Raw genomic sequence first — 25351 nt, forward strand, 5'->3', positions numbered from 1 at the left:
AGGAAAAGACACCCAATTCTCCCACTGACTATTTCAATACCTATGACAGATTAGGCTACCAATGGCTTATGTTCTTCCTCAGAAAACCAGCTCAGGTAGCTTAGTTTCCAATGCAGTTCAAATTCCCATGCTGACAAGAAGAAAACAAAGGAGAGAGAGGAGGGGCAGGAAGTAGCAATCACCCTAAAAACAAGCAATGTGGCACCTGCATTTTATTGTGTTCAATCCTGAATTGCTCATTGCTCTTTTGTTTGGTTTCAATTACAAACTGACTTTCAAGTATTATTAATCTCTCTGTAGAGAAGAAGAAGAGGAAGGAGGAGAGAAAGATAGAGGCTGAAATCAAAGGCCCCGTGCCTACCTGGGAGGGGCCCAGTCGTGCTTGGTGCAGTCCAATAAGGTCCCTACGTAAGTCTTGTTCCTCCACGTGACATTGACCACTAGGACACCTGCAGGAGTGGGGAACGAAGAAGGACCAAGGTTAGCACAAATTACCCTATTTCCAGTTCATTTATTATTACTATTCTTTTTACCAGCAAAGCTCTATTCTCACTTGCTTTCAAAAGCTGTGGTTTGCATTCTTCCTCTTTCTGGTTTCAGTGACCTCAAGCAAAAACCCACAGGAAATCGTGAGTGTGTGTGTGTTCATGAGCATACTTGTGTGGTACAAAAGGGTAAGGCTGTGTGTGAGAGGGTAATCAAGATACTGCTGACAGAAGGAAATGGTTTTTGCCATGTCCTGCTGTAAAACAGCAACACTCACCTCTTAATTTTTCTATTATTACACATAATTGCTTTCGTTTGGCAAGCAGCCAACAAAAACTAAGCGCCAGTTACCAGTGCTTAAAACAGAAAGTGACTGAAAGGAATCGGTTTTGTTTCCAATTCAACAATATAAAATAATGGTGATTTTTATTTAGGGAAAAAAATGATGTGCATGCAAGAGGGAGCTTGGAGTTCAGATAGGAGACAATCAGCTATGATTTATTTTTCCTAATCCTCTCCTCTCTGGCTTTGTGAGACAAGAATCAGCCTTAGCATGGTATCTATTTCACTGTTTGGTCTTGTTTCATATTAAGGACTCCTAAAATAGCCCTCTTAAGAAAATATATGTACACAATACGTTTGCTCTTGGGGTTATCTTTAGAATCAACTTTAGTAAGCATTTGCCACAGAGGATAAGGGAAAAAAAAAAACCCCTCAAAACCAACACACTTGTTTCCTGCAAGCCATTCTGCTTTTCCCAACTGCTTTGCAGACAGACAATTTAATTTAGCACTGCATCTGTGAATTACTAAACTTAAGTGCACTTAGTATATACCAAATGTCAGAGGGAAACAAAATATAACATCCTCTTTATTTCTCTAGTGCCTTTAAAAAAAAAAAGCATTTCTTTAAAAGCACACATTAAAAGGAGGTAGATTTTGCTTTTGAGACATATATAAACTATTAGGGTAAAGAAATAAAGTAAGTGTGTCTTAGTTTCTATAAACCACCAGTCTCCCTTCTTCCTTGGAAACACCAAAAGACAATACTCAAAGTCTATTTCTAGCTGGTTTGCACACTTGTTCACTGCCATTTGAATTCTGCAGAGAACTTGAACTCTTTGTGGTAAGGGACACCTCACAAGGTAAGACTCATTTCCTTGGGAATGTCTTTAATAGCAGGTAAAATATTTGGATAGTTGGGACTCAAGTATTGGGGAAGAAAGGATTTCTTTCAAAAGTCCCAAAAATAGATTTAAAAATTGTTTTCCATATGGTCTGTGTTACTATTACTTAGGTGACAGCTGAATTTACTCACTGTATCAATGGGGGGGGGGAGGGGGGAAGTTACCTGAAGGAAAGTAAGCATTTCCTCAAATCATAGTTGATTCCATTCTAATTCCTTCACAGGAGAAAAAAAAAAACACCTCTCAAGTCATTAAGTATAAAAATGTTTATTTAGATGAGAGTCAATGGTAATTAGGCATTTGGTAAAAATGTGCACAAGATGGAACAATTGGAGGAAAGGATTCTTTATGAGCACAGCCCCTCAGGAAAAGGGAGGGGGTGGAGACAAGGAGAAGGGGAAGACGGAGCTGGTTTTCTCATCATCTGCTCTCTGGGGCACTGTGTGTGGTGTCAAAGACCTTTGCAGCTGCTTAAAATTCTTTAGCATGTCAGCTATATTTACAGTGCAGGAATATATCTGTATTGCCAGAAGGTTACTGCATTTTAGCTTTAGATGCAATAGGCTGAATCACTGCGTTCCCGAGTCCCTGATGTAGCACAAATGTATAATTAAAATTGCTTGAAAGGAAACATGAAAGAAACAACAAACCCTCCATTCTTACAGTAATAAAATTAAAAACAGGAAAAGTCTGCACAGACACTTAACATTTGTCTGCAGTGAAAGGCTTTTGTTATTGCTTTTCCCCTAAGGGTTTCGCGTTTCCAGCAAATGCTGGCCGTGGATTGGCCGGCGCCTGCTGGGAACGCCAGCGTCTGATTGGCTGAGCCGAGGGCAGCCGCCTGGAGCGACGGCTGGGGATAAAGGAGTATCGCCGGGGGAAGAGGCGGCGGCCCGGCTGCCGCAGCGCTGGGCCGTCCACGAGGCGGGGGCACGCTCCCCAAGCCAGGGTTCTCCTGGGGACAGAGGGCTGCCCAGCTCCGTAAATCAATGCGGGCTGGTCCGTGTGATGAAAGGCTACTGTCCACGTGACCGCGCTGTTTCCCACCACGACCCACCAGCCTGCACACCACCCTCAGCATCGAATTCCTGGTCTTGGAACAGGACAAAGGGAAACCTGGGAGCCAGAGAGAAGGACGGGACCCCAACATGCAGTAGTTAATCACTGAGTATGTGGGGTTATGGGGTGAAGCTATCACAGGCGAAACAACTTCCACACTGCAAAACTATTCCCATCGCCTGATACTATTTCTAGACACCACACTGATCTAAGTACAATTAACAATCACCATTATTAGCACTTGGTGTGGGAATAAATTTCTTTTTTAAAAATGTCCATTTTCAACCTAAAAGGGCCTCAATAAGTTAGGTTAATTTTCCTAGAATCCCTCCATATTTTAAAAGAGACTCAAAATAAATGCTCTAATCCCAGGAAGATCTGAATAGTTTCTCTAATTAAATACGTGTGTTTGGTCTATTTTTCCCTTATATGCACAATCCACTTCACAATGTCATGGAATATTTATGTCAGCCTAGAATTTACGTGCGGAATACAGGCATGCACATGTTTATGCAGCCCAATCTGCTCTGTATGGGAATGAGGGCTTAAGGAACGCTTCTCATATAAACTACAAAGCGTACTGTTTCTTTGTCAGGAAGTCTATGTTCAGACAACATCCTATTGTGAGGGGCCAAGTACAAAGGTAGTGTTGAGCTCTAAAAAAACATATAAAGGACTTATCTTTTTGAAGTCACGACATCTTGAACACTTTCTAACCCGTGGTGATACAAAACAGACTATACTTTTGTGAAAATGAGTCCTTTTAAAAGTTCAAATTATAAATCTGGGCATGGTTATTTTTCTCACATAAACTAAAAATAAATGTACATTTATTCCAAAAGAGTTAATTTTACTGCACATTTATTCTTTCAAACATCTTGCCAACTTGTCAGGTGCTGGGGACACTGTACAAGTCCTTTTCATCTTTATCTTCTCAAGTATCCCACCAGATTTATCATCTTCCCTTCCTACCCACATAGGGCTACCTTGGTGGGAAAGATGTAAACAATCTGCCTGCAATGCAGGAAACCTGGGTTGGGAAGATCCCCTGGAGAAGGGAATGGCTACAACTCCAGTATTCTTTCCTGGAGAATCCCATAGACAGAGGAACCTGGTGGGCTGCAGTCTATGGAATCCCAAAGAGTTGGACACAACTGAGCAGCTAACACTTTTACTTTCACTTTTCCCACCCACAGACTGTCGGGCATGATTTTTCTCAAAATGCTAATAATGCCTGCCCTGTAATACTTTATATTTGAAAAATATCTTAAGATTATTACCAATGAAGAAAAAATAAAGCTGAAAAGAGCAACTGGTGGTTTGGGTGTGCTTCACACATAGTTTTCTTCCTAGTATTAAAAGTATGTCTTAGGTCCTAATGCACAATCTGAGCTGCCTCCCCCACAAAGCATTACCACTACAAGACACTTTAATAAGAAGGTGATCTGCCTTCTATAACATGAGCCCCTTCCCTACCTCTACAAGCCAAAAAATCCCTGAGATCCCATAAGGATTCCACATTCACGGTGTTCTATTATCTCCTCTTGTCAATACTTAGCAGTTAAGTGATCCCAGAGAGATGGTCAGGCCCATTAAGCATTTATTGTACATCTACAGGGTATATACAAGACTAGGAATCTATTTAGTGCTATGGAATCAGTCACAGACTGCCTGTAACTCCATCCATACTTTATACTTTTAAAAGTCTGCAAACAGAACATAAGCATACCTGCTATTTCAGAAGTGGAAGTATAGTTAGCCAATTACCCATACTAGAAAATAGGTCCCTTAACCGATCTTACTCAGCTAGACCCAGCATGAGACTTTCACAGTAACTGCCCTGCCTAAAGTTCCTGTTCAGAGGGAAGTCTTAGGCAACTAGGCTCCTAGACCAGTAATCCTAACCCTGGCCTCATCTGACTGCTCTAGGTAACTGAAGCAGAGATAACTAAACAAGGACTTGCTTTGGAAATCTGAGCTAGTGATATGGAAAGTGAAGTTGATAATAAGAGTAGAAGCCTATAGGTCACAAGGTACTGAAGGGTGAAAGGCCAATGGGTGGTACAAGGCCCTCATATTTGTGTGTCCCTTTTCCCTCGTGCTTCAACTCTAAAGGGGCAGGGGATAGGAGTTGGAGAAGCTCTGACTGGTATCTAGGGCTGTTCCATTACTTTTTAGTCATCTTGTTAGAAAGACGCTCCTGGTCCTGAACTAAAATCTGTCTTTGAACACCCAGGTCCTGGCTGTGCCTTCTGATACCCTACAGATAGTCCCCTTGGCAGCCTTTCACCCACGCAGGACAATGATCATGTCAACACTCCCTTCAGCTCCTGTTGCCTTCTTTTCTTCCCCTCTAGCATAAACGAGTTTCTTCAATCATTCTTGATACCACATTTTTAACTGCCCTGGGGGGAAAAAATACTTTAACGATGGACTCATCCAAATTCCCAAAGCAAGTTACGGCCTCTAATAAATTAGAACCAGAGATTGGGCTTCCTAGGTAGGGCTGGTGGTAAAGAACCCACCTGCCAGAGAAAGAAACATAAGAGACACAGGTTCGGTCCTTACGTTGAGAAGATCCCCTGGAGGAGGGCATGGCAATCCACTCCAGGTGAATCCCATGGACAGCGGGGACTGGCTACAGTTCACAGGGTCGCAAAGAGTCAGACACTACTGAAGTGACTCAACACACAGAGACCAAGTCTAACGTTAGCTCTTCCATGAATTCTCTCCAGACACAAAGGCCTTGCACACCATTAAAAAATGGCTACTTCCTCCTGAGTCCCCACTACGTTCCATCCAAATGCTCTCCCCAGTGGATGCCCCCACCCCAGAATCCATGGTTTCCCTCTGTGTCCACAGCTGGCAGCTTTTTCAGCCTCCCTATGGGTTAGATAGAGCCCTGTCCTTCAGTTCTGTAAAAGGCAAAGGAACTGATAGTTGCCACTGCCAGGATTAGCCCAGAAGAATCTCCCACGCACATTCTTCTGATTTCTTCACCTTCCTGGCTGGCTGGGACAGGCACCACGGTGACTCTGAAGGTCGCAAGAGGATGGTAGAGTCTGGTTTAGCCAGGAGCCTATGGCAAGAAGAACCCCCGTCCAATACAAACACTGAATTCAGCCCACACTAGATGAGCGGCAAATAAACTCTTACTGTTTGAATACTGCTGAGACGGTTTTAACTACATGGTCCCATTAACGACTTACTCCACTCATATACACAAGAGGCCTGTCTCTTCCAACCAGACTCCATTCCCTGAAAACAGGGGCAGTGTCCTGCACCTACCGTACCCGTGGGCACAGTGCCCAGCACGTGGAGGGAGTTCATTCAAGTCCCAGAGACTACTAGATGATGACTGAAGAAAATCTAGATCTGAATGCTACCCAGTGTCTTCTTTTCACAATTCCCATACTTTCTCAATAAGCATCATCTCCCACTAGTTTAAAGATGATGGGAACCCTCTGTGGAGACATTTTGCTCAGAAGATGTTATAAATATGGTTTATGAATTACTGTTTCTGGTATTTGTGAAGATGTTTCAAGAACTGGGCAAATGCCTGATTTCCCAGTGGATCAGCCAAAGTCTGTTTATATTACAATTTAAAGACTCTTGCAGAGTCTTTAAAGTCCCTCATCCCTGGGACAGAAGTCTGTTCCAAGCAGCACAAATGGCAAATTTGGTCTCTGACATCGTTTCTTGGCCCTCTTATTCTGAATGCCACATCTGGACAACCAGGGTGTGCACTGTGCCGAAAACAGAAATGTCACTGCAGTAACACCAAAGTGGAACCCTTTATGGCACCATCTTTTTAAGTTTATACACTTCTTTGCTTCTGTGTGTGTATGTATATGTGTGTGCGCGCATATATATATATATATATATATATATGTTTTTTTCTCCCCTAGGAGAAAACATGAGTGACAATAAAAATGTCACAATATGCTGTTTCCTAAGTTCAGAATAAAGTAAGTTCACATGTTCAGGATATGACATTACTCTTTTCAGACAGCGTGACTCCTGCACAAGGTAACATTTATCACCTCTCCTCTGTACTGAGTCCCCTCCCTCTCGTATTTTGTTGCGCTGGTTTTACTGTGTCCAACACGGGTACCATTTAAAAAGCTGAGTCTTGTCTAGTACACTTATTCGTTTTTCCAGCTTCAGAGCTCCCAGCCTTAGAGACAGGTCTTCTTCAAAGGTCGAAGTGGAGTTTATCACTCTTGGAAAGAAAGAAAGATAGCACTAAGTCATGTCCGACTCTTGTGATCCCATGAACTATGACCTGCCAGGCTCCTCTGTCCATGGGATTCTCCAGGCAAGAATACTGGAGTGGGTTGCCATTTCCTTCTTCAGGGGATCTTCCCAACCCCAGGAATTGAACCCAGGTCTCCCACACTGCAGGCAGATGCTTTACCAACTGAGCTACACAGGAAAGCAGACTTTGGGGGGGATTTTAAATTCACAGTAGGATTGCCAATGAGGCACCCAACAAAGAGCAGAGGGACTTTTTCCTATTACCTCTGCTAAGGATACACAGAGCATCAGGACCAGGAAAGTAAGTGTCATGTGGCCAGAAAATTCATTTTTTTTTTTTTAAAGAGCTCTACTGCTGGGCTGAATGTTTGAAGAGTCACTTTAACCACATCCTGTAATCAAACCATCTGGAACACAGTGCTGCGATTAGTCACCCTGAACACTGGGCTTTATCTGAACAAATAGTGGAGGCAATGGAGTTGGGAGATAGGGCAGCACTAACAAGGGGAAGTGTAATGAAACACTTTATACCCTAGTGTGCCGCCACCCCTGTCATAAACCCCAGAGACACACTGCTCTGGTGTTAACGTCCAGCTTTATGAAAGCACAGTGAGCTTAAAGATTAAAGGACTGAAGGGCTAAAAATTGCTGGTCTGGATAAATGTTCTCTGTTGAGGACTGGAAAATGTTGGCACCACTCTATCTATGTTAATTATAACCTCTCCGATGACAGTTCAGCATTCCTAGCAGGGTTTGGTGTTATTTTCAGGACATTAAGAACAAGGTTCATTTAGGGAAGAGACTTATGATTCTTTATTTGCCACAGGTTAATCTGAACACTGAGACAGTTCTTCTTGGTTCATCTAAAGCCCATCCATAAATAACAAGAAAAAAAATCCAAGACCTTAATCCAAATAAATATACTGAACCAATACCAAGAAGCAATTGCAAAATGCTGTTTCTAACCTACATTTTTAAAGACGGTATCTTCCTTACTTGACTAGCTTATCTCTTTAAAAAGTCCATTTGATCATCAGGATACAATCTATGGAAATCTTAAAAAAAAAAAACCTGAAAGGACTCCCCCCCACCCCCCGCCACCCAAAATACATATAATAAGCTCTAAAAAGAAGGGGGAAAAAAAAAACACTGGCTAGAGAAACCTTGTTTCCCCATGGGTCTTATGGTTTAATACACAAAAGAACACAGAGCCATTTCCATCACTGTCGCCTCCCCTGCAGCCTTTGTTCTGAGGCCTGATGAGCTGTATTGATTTGGGAAAATCATTGAGCTTCTTGGAAAACTAGACTCTCGCTTATTCACTGCCATCTATTTCTTTCCCGTGAAGACAGGTGGTCGATATCCAGTTGACTGGTCAGCGCAAAGAAGCTCTCACTGCTTTTCTTTTCTCGCTTCCCTAGAAACATTATCCTTCTCTACTTCTAGAAAACACAATGGCCTGTGAATAAGTCTTGTGGGTACAATGAGGGAGCAGGAATAAAGCTTTTGCAAGGCACCCCTGGTGAACACAGAAATACCACCCCACATATTTGCATGGAAGCTTGCACTGACTACGGATGATGACGGTATTTTCACTACCAAGAATTATGCAAGTTTCAGCACTCACGAAAATTTTTGAGAGCCCAAAATGTAATTCAAAAAAAAAAAAAATTCAAGATCAGTAGATCATTAGAGCTCAAATAATATTTACTCAAGAGGTGCTTTACTTCTTTTAATAATTAGTGCTTATGTTTCAGCAAGTTTCATAGTTTATAGGTGTCATTTTAAATATGATCAGTAACAACTACAAAAAAAATTACTTTTAAGTTAGGCAGACACACACATCCTAAAGTAACATTGCTAGTTTTAAATGTGTGTACACACACACACACTTAGATCAAACACAGCAGTCATTAACACCACAATATATAGCCTGTGCTCCTTAGGCAGTTTCGCTACTAGTTTCTGTGCCAAGTCCCAGCTTGGGGACAGACAGCAGGACAGGTTATGATGACACTGCTGGGACTGTGGGGGTGGGGAGAGGACAGATCCCTTAGCTTGCTTCAACAAGGACAGCAAGTCACAAACACTTAAGGAGGCTGTGTCAAAAATCACCCTTCATGTCCCAAGAAGATGCTTTTCAGACTGTGATCCATTAAGGCTCAGCCAAAACACAACAGGTAAAAGATAAAAGATGAAGGAGGGGGAGAGGCAGAAGGAGAAAGAAGAGATGGAACAGAAAAAACAGCCTCTGAGACAGACATTTAGAGCAATTTAAATGCACTAACTGAACAGGTACATGTGCAGAGTACATGCACACACTTACACACATATGTACACATTTGTACAAAGAGGTTTCCTTTCTCATCTTTGATGGAATGTTTCAGTAAGGTATCCCTCGAGGCTTGGTAACATGGAGGTAAGCAATAGCACCACTCTTTGAGTTTCTGGGGCAAAGTTCTTAACTTGAACTTCTCCTGCTCCTTTGCAGGCAGGCATTGGTTTATGTGAAATCAAGATGCACTTAAATGAATGACATCAAGTGCAAGCAGGTTTCTCGCACCCTCTCCTTTTCCGAGGCACAATTTCCTCATTAGAATAGGAGAATGATGTCTCATCTCTCCTCAGGCCTCCCCCTCCCTCTCTTTCTCCCTGGGAAGATGACGGTTCAATGCCAACGGTAACAGAATAGCCTTCCCTCCCCCAATCCAGTCTCACAAGCCTCAATTATTAGCTCATTGGGAAATAATTTCTTTTCTTTCTTTAAATAAAAGCATTTCAAAGTTTGAGGAAGGTATTTGATAAGTATTTACTGAAGGAGGCCTACAATAAGCCATGATAAGGATATGGTTGTTATTTTATTACCTCTTAAACACATCATTCCTTTAAGAGGGTTATTTTCGGAGACAGCTGTGCAGGAGGGGCCCTGGGCAGACAGCACACGGCCAGCATCCCCCACAGGAGGAGAAGGAAATAGCCTCTACACACTCCCACTTGCAGCCTCTCGGACCACTGAAGATAAGCAACTGAAAGAATGCAGGCCTTTCAAATCATCAGGCCCAGTCGTTTCCTGTACTTAATACTAATTACAGGATCTTTTCAGCCAACAACTTCTACAGCTAGGATCTCCACAATGCTGTTTCTGCAACTTGAAAAGTAGGGAGACAGACCAGCAAAACCAGACCAAAGACAGACTATCCTGAAGGCAGAACATTCCCCTCAACACTACTGCCCCTAAAGAGAGGTCTCTGGGGCTAAAGGGGAAGAAAGGGGCAGGAAGCCAGGAATTCAAAGGAGACCAGCCCGGTCCCCTGGCTCCTGATGCAGGCTGCAGTCTGTCTCTTACCCAGTGTTCCCCTGAGGCAGGAGCAGGAGAAGAAGGAGCAAGAGGGGAGGCAAAGTAATCACTGAGATGGATGAAACAGAAAGATGCAAAGGAAATAAAATCTAAGACTGAAAACACTCACATATTTGGGGAAGGGGGTAGGCTGGCCCAGGAAAGGGTTATGGAGGCATCAGTTCTCTCAAACCTTTCATCATCTGCCTACCTCCCAAACCTCTTGCAGATCAATCTTGGTGGGTGATGAGCAGATTTAAATGCTAGTGGATTGCTTGGCAGAATCTGTGTAACAACTGCAGATTTGGGGGCTGTATTTTAAAATACTTTCTTACCATCCCCAGTCTTTGAGATACAAGGAGATGGTGGGAACCAAGTGACAATTACACTCACATCAAAAAGCTGCTACTGATGCATGCATCTCCCTGGGACTGAAGAGCCAGTCTTCATATAAATTATGATGCTTTATTTAAAGCCAGAGCACTTATTTGCTTTTGTGCCAGCTCTGGGCCCTTTTCATCTGCAGCTCTACTGGGCCCAGGAGAGCACACATTCCTACAGCTCTGCTGGCTACCAGCTGTGTCCCCGTAAATCATAAAACCTCTGAACAAGCCATTCTTTACAAAGGCCAACAGCATTTACTGGAAATGATCACTCTGCTATTATTCCACTTGCTGAAATTTAAAATAGCAATTTACAACAGCAGCTGAAAAACAGGGAACTGCCTCTCTCAACTCTGTGTGTGTGTGTGTGTAAGTAAACAGGAAGGCTGTGTGTGTGTGTGTGTGTATAAGTAAACGGGAAGGCTCTGTGTAAGCAAATAGGAAGGCTCTGATTAATGTGTATGGCACACAAAGGGGTACTTTGAGTATTACCTAAAATTCACCATCTTTGCACAAATAAAAAGGAAACAAGGGATGTAGACGTCAGAGAAGGTAGAATCCACACCCTCACAATGAAAGGCAATGGGTGAGTGAGGACTCCGTCACCAGTGACCCTCCCTGTTCTCACCTGGACCTGGCCCTGCCCAGCAGGCAGCGTTGGAGGTAATTCACACCCTCTGCTAAGTAAAGCCACATAATTATGGCTCCGGTTCACAATGTAATTAAAAAAAAAAAAAAAGAAACCGAAGGAATTAAGTCTAATCAAGCTCAGAATGCAGTCAGTTTTACTGCAAGGACTGGACAAGGGGAAAAGAAAGAAAGGATAAGAGTCACTGGGGATCGAATAGAATAGCCTGAACTTCTGAAGAGATGGCTCTGGAGACAGACTCACCGGGCTCAAAGCTGCTTCGCCTTGAACTATACCTCTCAGAGCCTCCATTTCCCCATCTACAGAGTAGGAATAATATGAGTATCAAAGAACGTGTAATTTATAGAAAGCAGTTAACACGCTCACTGACACAAAACAGTCACACAGCAAATGAACTCTGGCTTCCTCACCTCTGGACTATTCCTGTAATTCAGGTGGAGGGAGATGTGAACATACTAAGCATCTCCCCAGAAATATAGCCAGCATCAAGCATGGCCTCTTGTGTCTCTTCCAGAGAAAGCGTTGTCAGACTCAGGCACCTGCACCAATTACCCTGTATTCCTGGTGACCAGGCTTATTGTACATGTGTTGTAGCTGTCTCTTAGAATCTTAGAGGCTGCAAGTTCCAATATTAAAGACTTGTATTATTTTTGATCAACAACAAGGTCCTACTGTATGGCACAGAGAACTATATTCAATATCATATGATAAATCATAATGGAAAAGAATATTTTTTTAAAAAAGAATGTATATATACGTAAACCAATCACTTTGCTGTGTAGCAGAAATTAACACAGCATTGTAAATCAACTGCACTTCATTTGTTTTAAAAAAGGAGTTTTATTATTTCTAGACCCGCCACCAATTTCAACCAGTAAAAAGTCATCCTTCCTACCATATCCATTATTTAAAGCAAACATTTCCTCATTTCACCACCCAACAATAATGCCACTACGAAATGCAATCTAAATCACTGAAGCCTCATCTCTGGACTGGGGGTAAGGAAACCTCACATCAAGTTTTCAAGAACAGTGAACTGAATCCCTGGACATCTGTCTAAATTATTAAAAATAAAAATCCTAGGTCCCCACCACCTGACAACAGAAACCAGGCCCAGCAGCAAGGTTCTTGGGGATGCAGAGAGAGGTTAAATGCAAACTCATCTTTCCGACCCCAGCTGAAAAGACCAGTTTTCACGATAATGGTCAGAGACTGTCTTCCCACCCTCCCCCACCCCACATTCCAAAGTTCTTATCTCTCAGGGAAGAAAACAGCCCCACAGAGTTACAAGTATTTCAATAACGTGCTTAGAGACCAGCTCTTTTCTGTAAACAAGCCTAATGAAGCGTGACTAATAGTGCTCTCCGAGAGCTGAGCACGGGAAAAGCGCCTTTGTTAGCACTTACTGGAGCAAGTCATCGTTTTGCTGGAGCAGAACAAAACTTGGCTGGTTATTGATTGACCAGCCTCGCTGGTGTCACTGCTTGGCTGTATGCTTCTATGTACCGTGTGTATAAACACACGTGTTAATGTGGATGCAGATGCTCTATACACACACTCATGCATACAGTCACACGCAGCCATCTCAGCTAACTTTGGGTGACATATCTTCTGCAAACCTGATGAAAGAGCCAAGGCATCTGACTGCAACCTAATTCCTGTATCCCTTCTAGCCCTTGATATTCCCTAACATTTTCTCTCCATGCAGTCAGTACCACAGACCTCAGGTTTACAGTCTGTAAACCAACACGCCCATGGACACTGTGCTGGTTTCCAAAGTTCTATGATTATATCCTAGAGGTGGTTCTCTTTTGCTTTTTAATAAATTCCAAATTACCAGTGTTTCCTTCCCCAATTCACCTACAGATTCTGAAATTTAGCCTCACATGATAAACGGTAAAGAAATATCCCATGAGGATTTGAATTCTCTTCTTTAGTTAAGTTTACCATTAAGCGTTATTCATACACACAGCAGTGATGTCAGCAGGATGATCTGACGTTGACCTGGACTTCTTTTTAGGACCAATAAGAATTTGTGTCAAAACGTGCTTTCCTTGTGACTCTGAGCACAAGTCTCCGTATAAATTATTGACTGCACTTTGGCCTCATCTGAAACATTAGCCCCGCAGGCTGATAAGTTCTGACCCCAGGTGGCACATCAAGCCTCTCTGAAGAGGCAGGAACGTTCCTGCTTTGCACTGGGGACTAAAGCGTGAGAGCCAATCCATCAAACGCTCTGACAGCCTTTACAGCCTCCGAGCATTAAGCCCAAGTCAACCTCCAAGACTCCCATTGTTCGCATTATTCTCCTCTTCTCCAGTCTGATGAAGTTAGGGTTAAGTCCAAGGCTTCAGCAAGAGAGAAAGGCTATTGTTAGTAACTCAGTCTTTATTGACTCTGACCTGCAGGGCAGCCAGTTTGAAGTCTTTTCCAGAAAGTAATGCACTGTTAATTGCTGCTCATCATCAGGGTGTGTTTTATACACCTCTTTCCACGGAAAGAAGACCTGACTCAACATTTCAACATCTTTCCAGGCTTCCTTGTAATTCTCCTGAGTGAAAACACTCTCTCTCTCTGTGTCTCTCCCTCCTTCCCCCTCTCCACCAAAATCTGATTTGTACCCACCTCATATCCTGAATCTCTAATTCTAATAACTGAAGCAAACATAGAATGTTTGGTGGGACAATGCTAACACTTGGGAGTTGGCATATGGAACGTTTTTTCTTTTTTTTTTTCACAGCAAGTATCTGTGGGAATTAGTACATAGGGCAGGAAAATGCTTAATGCAGAAATGAGGTGGAAACACATTATTTCCTTCTGATGTCCTTTGCTTAAGATAAAGATCTTTTCCAGCTAAAATGGGAAGTTGGATTTGTTAGCAGCTAGCAACTGCGTGGATGAGGGTGAAGGTACCGGATTCCACTCAGGTTCTAGGTTCTGTTTGAGGAATGTCGCACTCTAAAGCAGTTGCAGAATTACTGGTCCAAAGGCTTTCTCAGTTTTCTCTGAAAGAAAAACCAGGCAGATAAAAATAGGCCTCCCAGAAGAGAGGGGCCTGGTAAAAGGTAAGCACCAGGGTACCCAGGACTGTCCCTCAAATGCAATGGGTGCCCAGACCAGGCCAGCCACACAGCAAAGTCCCCTCAGACCTGCTAAAACTGTTGACCGACAGCCTGAGTCTGACTGGTGCCAGGAAGAAAATTACACGTTGACACTGAGGAAATCAAACTTCTTGAATACAGAGGAAAAAAAAAAAAAGCAGAAAATCCAAACAGCTTAGTGTTTTACTGAGCTTTTGATTTAGAGGTTCTGGGTCATGAAGTCTGACAACATTTAGCCACGAGACCGATTATGCTACTTTATTTCGTATATCCCAGTGTATGAATTAGTAACAGAAATTAGTGCGTGTTTTTCCAAATGAGTGAACAGAAAGCCATTTTTCATTGTGTGTTTGATAGTGTACTGACTCCAAGGTATGTGAATGTAATACCAGATTTGATAAGGTTTCCCAAGGGGTGCTAGTTAAGAAAACAAAGTTTCTTGGTGCTGCGGATTACATTTTCTGATGCCATTCAAGTTTAATATTAAAGAAAAAGAGAATTTGCTAATTCAACCAAGAATGCATGGTCAAAGCATTCGAGTATCAAATGATACTCAAAAGTATCATGGGCTACAAGGACCAAACATTTTATTTTGTAATGTACTCAAGACAAAACTGCATGTGTACCCTGTTCTTATATAAAAGGTCTTTCTATGTCTCAATGCCCAGAAATTAAGAGAAAAGATTCTGAGAGAAATCAACTAAAATATTCAAGTAGCTGCTATATATAAAAACAGACTCTGTCTTAAGAGTCAATAATATTAAAGCTGCAAAGGGGCCAAAATGAATTTGAGATTTGTTCACTGAATCTTGGTATAGTTGCATTTGGGGTCTCCTCTGAAGCTGCAAAGATGGCAATCCAAAACTATTAAAAGCAGCATTATTTTACACAACAGGCAGTTAACATTTGCGTACTGTCCCCAGGGGGTAAAGACAGAACATAAATATAAGAACATTGATTGAATGCTTTACTATGTGTAAATGACAAGAAGAAATGTTTTTTTACATAGAGTATCTCATTTATTTCTCAGCACCAGGTTCTTTTATTATCACTATTTTACTGATGAACAAATTAATAAGAAAATTTAACTGAATGACTTGCCCCCAGTCAGAGATTTGAAGACAGGCAGGTTGACTTTTGATACCATGCTTCTAAATGCATTGTATAAGTTTAAATAAACATAAGTTTATGAACAACACAATTTCATGAAGGAACTACACATGCATGGATGGGAATCCACAAGGTCACTGCACTGTAAGTGACAATCAGCAGTGGGCCTTCAGGCCTGCACATGCATCTTTTCCCAGCTCCACAGGAGACACCAGTCTTGGAAGCTTGAAAGTGACCATGGTGAGAATATGCAGCACAAAAAACAGCAAAGAATACACATGGGTGTTCTCTTCCTCCCAGCCCCCAACTCCCACCCCAGTAGTTAACTATTTATCAGTACCTCCCCCTGTTTGTCGCTCAGTCACATCCAACTCTTTGAGACCCCACAGACTGCAGCCCACCAGGTTCCTCTGTCCATGGGATCCTCCAGGCAAGAATACTGGAGTGGGTTGTCATTTCCTTCTCCAGGGGATCTTCCCGACCCAGGGATAGAACCTGGGTCTCTAGAATTGCAGGCATATTCTTTACCGTCTGGGCTACAGGGAAGTCCCATTTATCAGCACATCAATGCTTAAATGCTTAATTTGTTAAATTACTCATCTCTCTTATAAAGTACCTTGTCAGAGAAAATACTGGTCTGGGAAAAGCACAGAATCTGGAAACACTTCTATATTCAACCTATGTTTAACCGCTTAGATGGATCTATCCATAGTATAAAACTAGAACTCACTATAGACTACACTTCTAACTTCTTAGGATTTTAGACATCTTTAAAAGGAATTGCAATTCACACCCCCAGACTTCTACTTCTATTTAAGCACTCATATCTCATCAGTCATCAAGTCACGCCTACTTTGACTCCTATTCCCTCCCTTTCATCCATACCACAGTCCAGGCAGGCCTTGGTTACCGCCCCCACCCTGCCCCACTCACCACTTACTTCTCCCCTGCCTCACACCACAGAACACATTTAAACATCCCTGGCACACAATAATAAGTCACTTCATGCTTTGTTCCTATCTTTTGCCTAGGGAACCTGGACTTGCCTTAATCTTGGGAGTCCAAGTTCAGGCGCCTGAACTCAAGGAAGCCCTGAGGCTGCCTGACTGCATCTGAGAATACTTCTATCACAGAACTTACTGTCACATTTCAGATGCCTGATTTTTACCTGCCAACCTTTCAGAAAGGCCAAGCACTAGCTCTTTCAAAGTGCCTGGCAAAGAACAGGTACTCAATTAAGTGAGTTTTTGTTTTAAGGCAAGTGAAACAACAAAATGAATAAAAGCACAGAAGAACCCTCCTACACTGTAGGTGGGAATGTAAGTTTGTGGAGCCACTCCGGAAGTTCCTAAAAAACTAAAATACAGTTGCCATATGATCCAGCAGTCTGACTCCTAGGCATGTATCTGGACAAAACTCTAATTAAAAAAGGTACATGCAAGCCCTATGTTCATAGCAACATTATTCAAAATAGCCAAGACATGATAACAATCTTAATGTCCATTGACAGACGAACAGAAAAAGCAGATGTGGTACATATACACAGTGGAATACTACTCAGCCATAAAAAAGAATGAAATGGTGCCATTTGCAGCAACACGGATGCAACTAGAGATTATCGTACTAAGTGAAGAGAAAGACAAATACCATACGATACTACTTACATGTGGAATCTAAAATATGACACAAATGAACCTATCTATGAAACAGAAACAGAATCATGTACATAGAGAACAGATTAAAGGTTGTCCAGGGGGAGGGGGTTGGGGGAAGGCTGAGTGGGAGGTTGAGGTTAGCAGATATAGGCTGTTACATATGGAATGGATAAACCACAAGGTCCTACTATATAGTGCAGGGAACTATATTCAATATACTATAATAGACCATAACAAAAAAGAATATAAAAAAGAATGTATGTATATACATACATATGTATAACTGAATCATTTTGCTGTACAGCAGAAATTAACACAACATTGTAAATCAACTACACTTCAACAAAAAAAAAAATGAATAAAAGCATAAAGCAACCACTACATTATAACTATATACACAAATCAAAATATAAAAGTGAAAAACCATGAAACTGAGTATTCATCACCTGATTCTGATAATTACTAATTAAGGGAGCCCATTTCAGTTGATTTTTTCCATTTTTAAAATAACTTGATGATAATATAGATGTAAACAATTTGGCTTTATTTATCTATTTTTCATTAGAAAATTTTGTGAGCTAAGTATTCTTGTAAGTTAAACCAGGAACTTTCCTCTGTGATTTCAAAAGCCATTCACTTCTAATGAACTATTACAAAAGCAATTGATGAGGTACATTTGTTGCTCACATGATGCAGACACTCTCAACACGGACCATAACCCACCCAGTCCTGGCAGATCTAGATCTGCTAACCTCTCCCCTCGCTTCTTCAATTTAATGAACAGTCAGATCCAACAAATCTCCTCTCAGTAGCCTGCCACTGGTTCTTCTCCCAGACTCGGCTCCAAAGAGAGATTTGTCATTGCTTAAATAAATTTTACAGATGTAATAGATAAAGTAATAAAGAAAACAGAGCTTTTATAAAACAAAGTTGACAGAGCAGAAAGCTCTGTCTCTATAATGGGACGTACATTGGTGTGTTCTAGGCGGCTTGTGTGTACCAAAGGGAAACAGACAATGAAGCTTAGGAAGCATGAAATGACAGCCTTCTTTGCCTTTCAGGGAACATAAATTTTATTTGCTGAATGTAAATCTTAAAGCTGTGGCTTTCAATCTGCATGTGTGATCACTAGAAACTGATTTCAAGGAAATATACAATTATTTAACTTACTGCTCAGCAATGCAAATCCAGGGTCACACATTCATGGAAGACTCGGGTAATGTTTTGAGTGATGTTTTTCCAGGTGTGATCCTTGTTGGCACAGATGACATCACCTGCCCCTTGGTTAGCGTTACTGGAAGTGGTACAAGCATCATTTGTCCTCAACAAGGAGCCTATGACTTCTAATAGGGACTTGCCTGGTGCCAACTGAAACACAGAATGATGGTTTTCTTTCCCAGTGAACATATCCCTGTTTCCCCAATAACACAAATAGTTTCTTTTAAAGTGTTACGTCTTTAGGCAGTTTGGGAGATGTGCCTGCTTCTTCATACAAGGCAGATGGATACCAACCTCTTCCATATTCCTCACAATATAGTAAAGGCAGTTCCCTCTGCCCCAGAAGATTGGTAACTCACTTTGACTAGTCTCTACAATTCAAATGATCAACATATAAACTGGGTGTGCTCTGTGTGCTTTAATGGGCTTATCAGATTGTGGTGTTTAATACTGAATTCTAGTTAGTTAATTAAAGTAGCCTGATTTTATGTGAAGGCATATTTTTAATAGAAATCTTGTAAGCATATGTAAATCATGGTATGCAGGCAAATATTCTACGAAGTAGAACAACCAAAACAACTTATAAAAACTGCTATTCTAAAAAATGGACATAACAGCAACAATAGAAATGCTAGTGATTGACACATGAGTAAATACGGTCAAGGCAGATGCACAGGGTGTCATGAGGGGAGAGGCACGCAAACTTTTATTTACTTTAATATGAATCAGCAATTCAACTGAGAATGCATGTTACTTATAATCAATCCTTCAGGATCATTTTTCCTTAGGGTCCACTCACAATCCCCTCAGAAACTAAAAAAAGAAATTTACTGACGTGAGTTTGGGGGCTGGAAAGGGGGCAGTAAATCTTTACCCACGAAGCACTGTTCCCAATGACACCGGTTCTACCCCTCTTCCTGTAGGTTAAATTGCATACGACCCACAGGAAAGCTGTCTGACAAGCACTCAAAGTGGCCCCCTGGGAACGGGTGTTCATTCACTGCAGATCCCAAGAGCATGCACTCCCTGACCACGGCATCTCTCTCTGCTCATGGTCACCCAAGCGTGCTGGAAGGTCTTGCTGTCAAGACACCTGCTAGCCTGACGCAACTATCAGAAAGGACACTGATAACATTGACACTGCTCTCAGAAACGGTAAGAGACCCCACCGGAATGGGGGTCTTCCTATCTTCTAGGGAGAATCCCACGTTTTAGAGAATATGCTGGCAGGCTAATGAAGAACTCTACTGTCTTTGCCTACAACAAACATTACAACGCTCGGGACTGTACTTTTGTTTGCCTATACATTTAACAAGTGCACTTTGTGCTGAATAAATTTCAGGCACTATTCAAAATATCTTATAGAACCATATGACTCAGCAATCCCACTACTGGGCATATACCTTGTGAAAATCGTAACTCAAAAAAAAGATACATGTACCCCAATGTTCACTGCAGCACTATCTATAATAGCCAGGACATGGAAACAACCTACATCAATCAGCAGATGAATGGATAAAGATGATGTGGTGTACATATATAATGAAACAGTACTCAGCCATAAAAAGGAACAAAACTGAGGCATTTGTCGAGATACGGGTGGACCGAGAGTCTGTCATACAGAGTGAGGTAAGTCAAAAGGAAATACATACAGTATATTGATGTGTATATATGCTAAGTCGCTTCAGTCGTGTCCAAATCTGTGTGACCCCATAAACGGCAGCCCACCAGGCTCCCCCGTCCCTGGGATTCTCCAGGCAAGAACACTGGAGTGGGTTGCCATTTCCTTCTCCAATGCATGAAAGTGAAAAGTGAAAGCGAAGTCGTTCAGTTGTGTCCGACTCTTAGCGACCCCATGGACTGCAGCCCACCAGGCTCCTCCATCAATGGGATTTTCCAGACAAGAGTATTGGAGTGGGGTGCCATTGCCTTCTCCCATGGAATCTAGAAAAATGGTGCAAATGAACCTATTTGCAGGGCAGAAACAGGTGCAGCTGTAGAGAATGGACTCATGGACACAGGGGGAGGCGGGGTAGACAAATTGAAAGGGTGGAGAAGGAAATGGCAACCCACTCCAGTGTTCTTGCCTGGAGAATCCCAGGGAGGGGGGAGCCTGGTGGGCTTCCGTCTATGGGGTCGCACAGAGTCGGACACGACTGAAGTGACTTAGCAGCAGCAGCAGCAGCACTGACCTATATACACTGCTGCTGCTGCTAAGTCACTTCAGTTGTGTCCAACTCTGTGCAACCCCATAGACGGCAGCCCACCAGACTCCCCCGTCCCTGGGATTCTCCAGGCAAGAACACTGGAGTGGGTTGCCATTTCCTTCTCCAATGTGTGAAAGTGAAAACTGAAAGTGACTACAACATGTAAAACAAGATAGCTAGTGGGAAGCTGCTAAAAGCAGAGGGACCTCAGCTCAGTGATAACCTAGAGGGGCGGAATGGGGAGGGGGGTTCAAGAGGGAGGGCCAGTATATATATACTTATAGCTGATTCAATCTGTTGTACAGCAGAAACTAACACGACATTGTAAAGCAATTACACTACAATAAAACAAGAAAATGTCTTATGGATACTTAGTCATTTAAACCTCCTATAAAACACAATATGTTGGGGGGGAGGGCACGAGGGGGAGAGGCAGAGTATATTCATCTCCACTTGACAAAGGACAGACTGGGGCATAAAGCAGGCAGTGAGTTACTGCTCAAGGTCACGCAGGCAGTAAGCTGTGGAACTGAGAATTGGAACCCAGGGGGTCTGGCTCAGTTTGTGACAATGACCCAATGTCCCCATAAACACTGGGACAGAGGATGAACACCGACTCTCGAGTCAAGGGGTTTACCTTTTGCTCTAGTTTATTTTGGGCTTCCCTGCTGGCTCAAATGGTAAAGAATCTGCCTGCAATGCAGGAGACCCAGGTTCAATACCTGGGTTGGGAACGTCCCCTGAAGAAGGGAACGGTAACCCACTCCAGTAGTCTTGCCTGGAGAATCCCATGGACAGAGAAGCCTGGCGGGAGATAGTTCATGAGTCGCAAAGGGTTGGACGTGACTGAGCAACTGATACTTTCACTTCCCTTATTTATTTTATACAATAAGTATCATGATAGCATATCCTGAATTCTCGTAAAATAAGCAAATCAAAAAGTCATGCAATTTTCAAGCACAAAAGAAATCTTGAAGATCACTTATTCCAAACTTGCCCTCTGTATGGAGAAGGAAACTGAGACTCCAGAGACATTACATGTCTGATCCCAGCTTCCAGGACAAAGGAGAACAGAGCCAAAACCGTAACTGAGTCTCCACCATCCTTCCCTCCCAGTAATCCTCTGCATCTGCACACAAGCACTCAAGGTGAGCAGCAACAGGATGCCAGTCAACAGGCTCTCAGCGCTTCTCAAGTGAGCAAAGGCTCCCTTCAGGGCCCTCACACAGCTGAGTGGTCTGACCACCAGCCAAGAGCCACTGCAGGATTTTGCTCCAGTAAGACTAACACTCATCCAAGAGATTAGAAATTGCTTTGGAGGAGTGGGACAATCAAGAAAAGGACTCTGAAGTTTGGGCAAAGAAAAACCTGGAGCATGAGCAATAACCAGAGTCTTGTGGTAAGAGACTCCCCTTCTCATTTAATGAAGCCTAAACACATGTGCACACATGCTACCTGTTGAGTGAATGATGTCAAATATAACATTACAAAATAGAGTTTATCTAAACTTGTACTAAGAACCTTTTGTTCTACTTGCTTTATCACAGGGTTCAAAAGTAGCCAATGAAGACTGAAAGCCTGGTGCTGCATCCCAAGCATTTGCTGTCTTTGCTTTAGAAAAGGAGGTGTTCTCAGGATGGCTGGCAATCAGTCACTACACCTTCCTGGCCTGTGGAGATGGTATGCGGCCAAGACGTCTAGCAAGAATGGGTGGGCAACACACGGTACCTAAACCAGAGTGTTAGCGACAGTTAACTCCACAGAGCAGCACCATTCACAATAGCCAGGATACAGAAGCAACTCAAACGCCCCTGATCAGTCAGCCATAAAAAAAGACCAAAATTCTGCCCTCTGCAGCAACGTGGATGGACCTAAAGAATATTATGCTTAGTGAAATAAGGCAGACAAATTACTGTATGATATCACTTAAATGAGTGGATATGCAAAACAGAAACAGACTCACGAAAACTAGTGGTTACCCAAGAGGAGGGGGTAGAGTCTGGGTATGGGATTAAGAGACACCAACCACTGCACATAAAACACACAGGCAACAAAGATATGCTGTATAACACAGGGAATTACAGCCATTATCTTTTTGTAATAAGTTTTAATGGAGTATAATCTATAAAAACACTGAATCACTATGCTGTATACCTGAAACTAATGTAATGTTGTAAATCAACTACACCTCAGGTTTTTTGTTTTTTTTTTTTTAAAAAAAAAAGAATCAAGGTTCCAATTTTGGAGGAAATATAGGGCAAGTTTCTGATTGCACTACAGAGAAATCCGTCAATCTCTTCACACACACACACACCCACACACACCCAGCAAGATGATAGATATGGGTTTCAAACCCAGGCTAATCACATTCTATTCCCCTCCTCCCCTACCAGACTCCAAGGACAATACAAATCCCCTTGAGTGCTTATTAAAAATACTGATTCTTACCACTACTCATGCTCTAAGCATGTGAGGTGATTCTTACCAGGAAAACTAGGCTAACAGACTTTAAAGAAAAACGTTCATCAAACAAAAAAAGATATACATAAACCATGTTGAGTTTTACTAGGAAAGAAATGGGGCATAATGATTTTGATTAATTACTTTCTGACATTCTGAGGCAGGAGGTATTATGTTATTCCTTTGGGAAAAGTCACCAAGGAGCTTGGAATGAGGCTGAGAACTTTTTATCTGCCTGAGCCCTTTGACAGGAGTATTAATACAACAGCTTAACTCGGTTTAAAGCAAGAATTATTTCACCATCCACACTAATCTCTTCTGGCAAGAGGCAGAATTCTGCTATGGCTACTCACAAAGGATGATGGAGCCCAGCAATCCTTTCTTCACTGAGGGGAATTTGGGGCTTTTCAAAATATTAATATAAGCTCACTTATTAAGATAAAACGATGTGCTAAAAGTCCTGGAAATTCTCACACTGGAGCAGCTATCTACTTTTTTCTTTTCTTTTCTTCATAAAAACAATCTATAATTAAGGGTATCCATTTTCACTTCCTAGCCTCAAATATTAACATCATGATATGCTAATGCTACATACTGTATGCTCTTTAATCAGAGGTCAAAAAAGTGGACAGGTACTGTGCAGCTCAAAAATAAACTGCAGTTTAGAGGCAATGCCAAAAGCATTGTTATAGGCAGGATGCTTCTGCCAGAGATACAGTGTTAGTCGCTCAGTCGTGTCTGACTCTTTGCAATCCCATGGACTGTAGCCCGCCAGTCTCCTCAGTCCATGGGATTCTCCAGGCAAGAATACTGGAGTGGGCTGCCATTCCCTTCTCCAGGGGATCTTCCCAACCCAGGGATCGAACCCAGAGATATAGGCTTACCTGAGGTAGGTTTGACTGAGTGCAGCTTCGAACTCCCACCTACTCTCCCAACCTCAGAATTAGAGTTAAGCAGTACCCTTTTCATTAAGTATATCAAAGTCCTTTTCTTTGAAAAGGATGAGAGAGAGAGGGAGGGAGGGAAGAAAAGAGAATAGAGCAGGAAAGAAAGGAAAAAAGGCGGGGGGTGGGATGAAAAAAGAGAAAAGCAGCAAACAGGCTTGCCTTTCTATACTGCTCCACCACAAAAACCTCTTGTGAGGTCTTCAAAAATAACAATTCAGCAAAAAGTGACAGCAGAGCAACCACTGAGGCAACCCTTATAAGTCCTTTTCAAAAGGCTGCTTTCAGTGAATCAATTTTCAATGTTGTTTCAGTTATTCTCAGATAGAAAACTTTCTCCCTCCTCCTCTTCTCCTTTGGAAATTTGGTAACCATAGTTTCTGTATCCTGCTGAGACTTGATATGTAGAGCTGTATTCTACCTGCTATTAAGCTGCTGATAGCAGTGTTTCTGTTGCAATTTATGAGCAATGTCAGTTGAAGGCAGAGAGTATTGTACACACTATATTTTCCCAGCTGGAGATCTCCGTGAATGGAAAGCAAAAACATGAATACACATGCATTGTGAGCTTGAGGGAATAAAAAGGCAGGGGAAAAAAGTCAGCAGGCTAAAATCAGGTGGGTGGTCCTGATTATAAACCAAGTAGATAATAAAATATTCAAAGGAAGCTCTAACTAAACAGTCAGGAAATGGAGACACACAACATAGTGAGAAACCCCAAAAAAGTCTTTTTTTCTGCCTGTACGTCTCCCACTCGCTTCTTAGAATTGGTGATGCACCAAGACTCACCTGACTACCTGGGGTTTTCAAACAACCTGCCATAACCAAAAGGTCATTTGAAACCACGGAGACAAATCCCACTCTCACATCTGAGAACGACTTTAGCCTGTAGCTCGTACAATGGATCCAATTCCCAACCTTCTCTTCTAAATGCCTCAACTCACATGGTACCTCAAGAGTCAAACTTATCTCTTTCCCCTTAACCAAAAATATTTCAGAAGAAAACAGAAATTGGGTTTTATTTTTGTGATTAAGCAACAGACACGTTGGGCTTTTCTATCATGGAGCACACAATAAAGATAACAGAGCTCCTGAAGGCTCAATTCTACAGAGAAAGAAAGGATCCAATAATGATTCCAGACATTACCCAGGAAAATTATTTTTAAAAAACAGGAAAATACTTTTTTCCCTAAATGCTCTAGAGAAATACAACTTGAAATATTAATAATTAGCACCTTGATAGATAAACTTGATTGGCTTATATCAGTTGTTCCCATTAGAACTATGGGGGGAAAGTAT

General features: G+C 42.1%; 1 protein-coding gene across 5 annotated transcripts in view; it reads right to left on the reverse strand.

Annotated features, from left to right (window-relative positions):
- The window catches only part of ZNF608 (zinc finger protein 608), a 108113-nt gene that overhangs the window by 11679 nt on the left and 71083 nt on the right, over positions 1-25351 (reverse strand). For all 5 annotated transcript variants that reach the window (XM_055429067.2, XM_055429068.2, XM_055429066.2 and 2 more), the window contains one exon: positions 362-449. In XM_055429067.2, the coding sequence (XP_055285042.1) occupies positions 362-449 (88 nt within the window). The remainder of the gene's footprint in view (positions 1-361; positions 450-25351) is intronic.

The sequence above is a fragment of the Moschus berezovskii genome, chromosome 8, assembly GCF_049115385.1.
Source record: "Moschus berezovskii isolate FMDL1 chromosome 8, NW_MosBer_1.0, whole genome shotgun sequence".
NCBI classification, from domain to species: Eukaryota; Metazoa; Chordata; class Mammalia; order Artiodactyla; family Moschidae; genus Moschus; species Moschus berezovskii.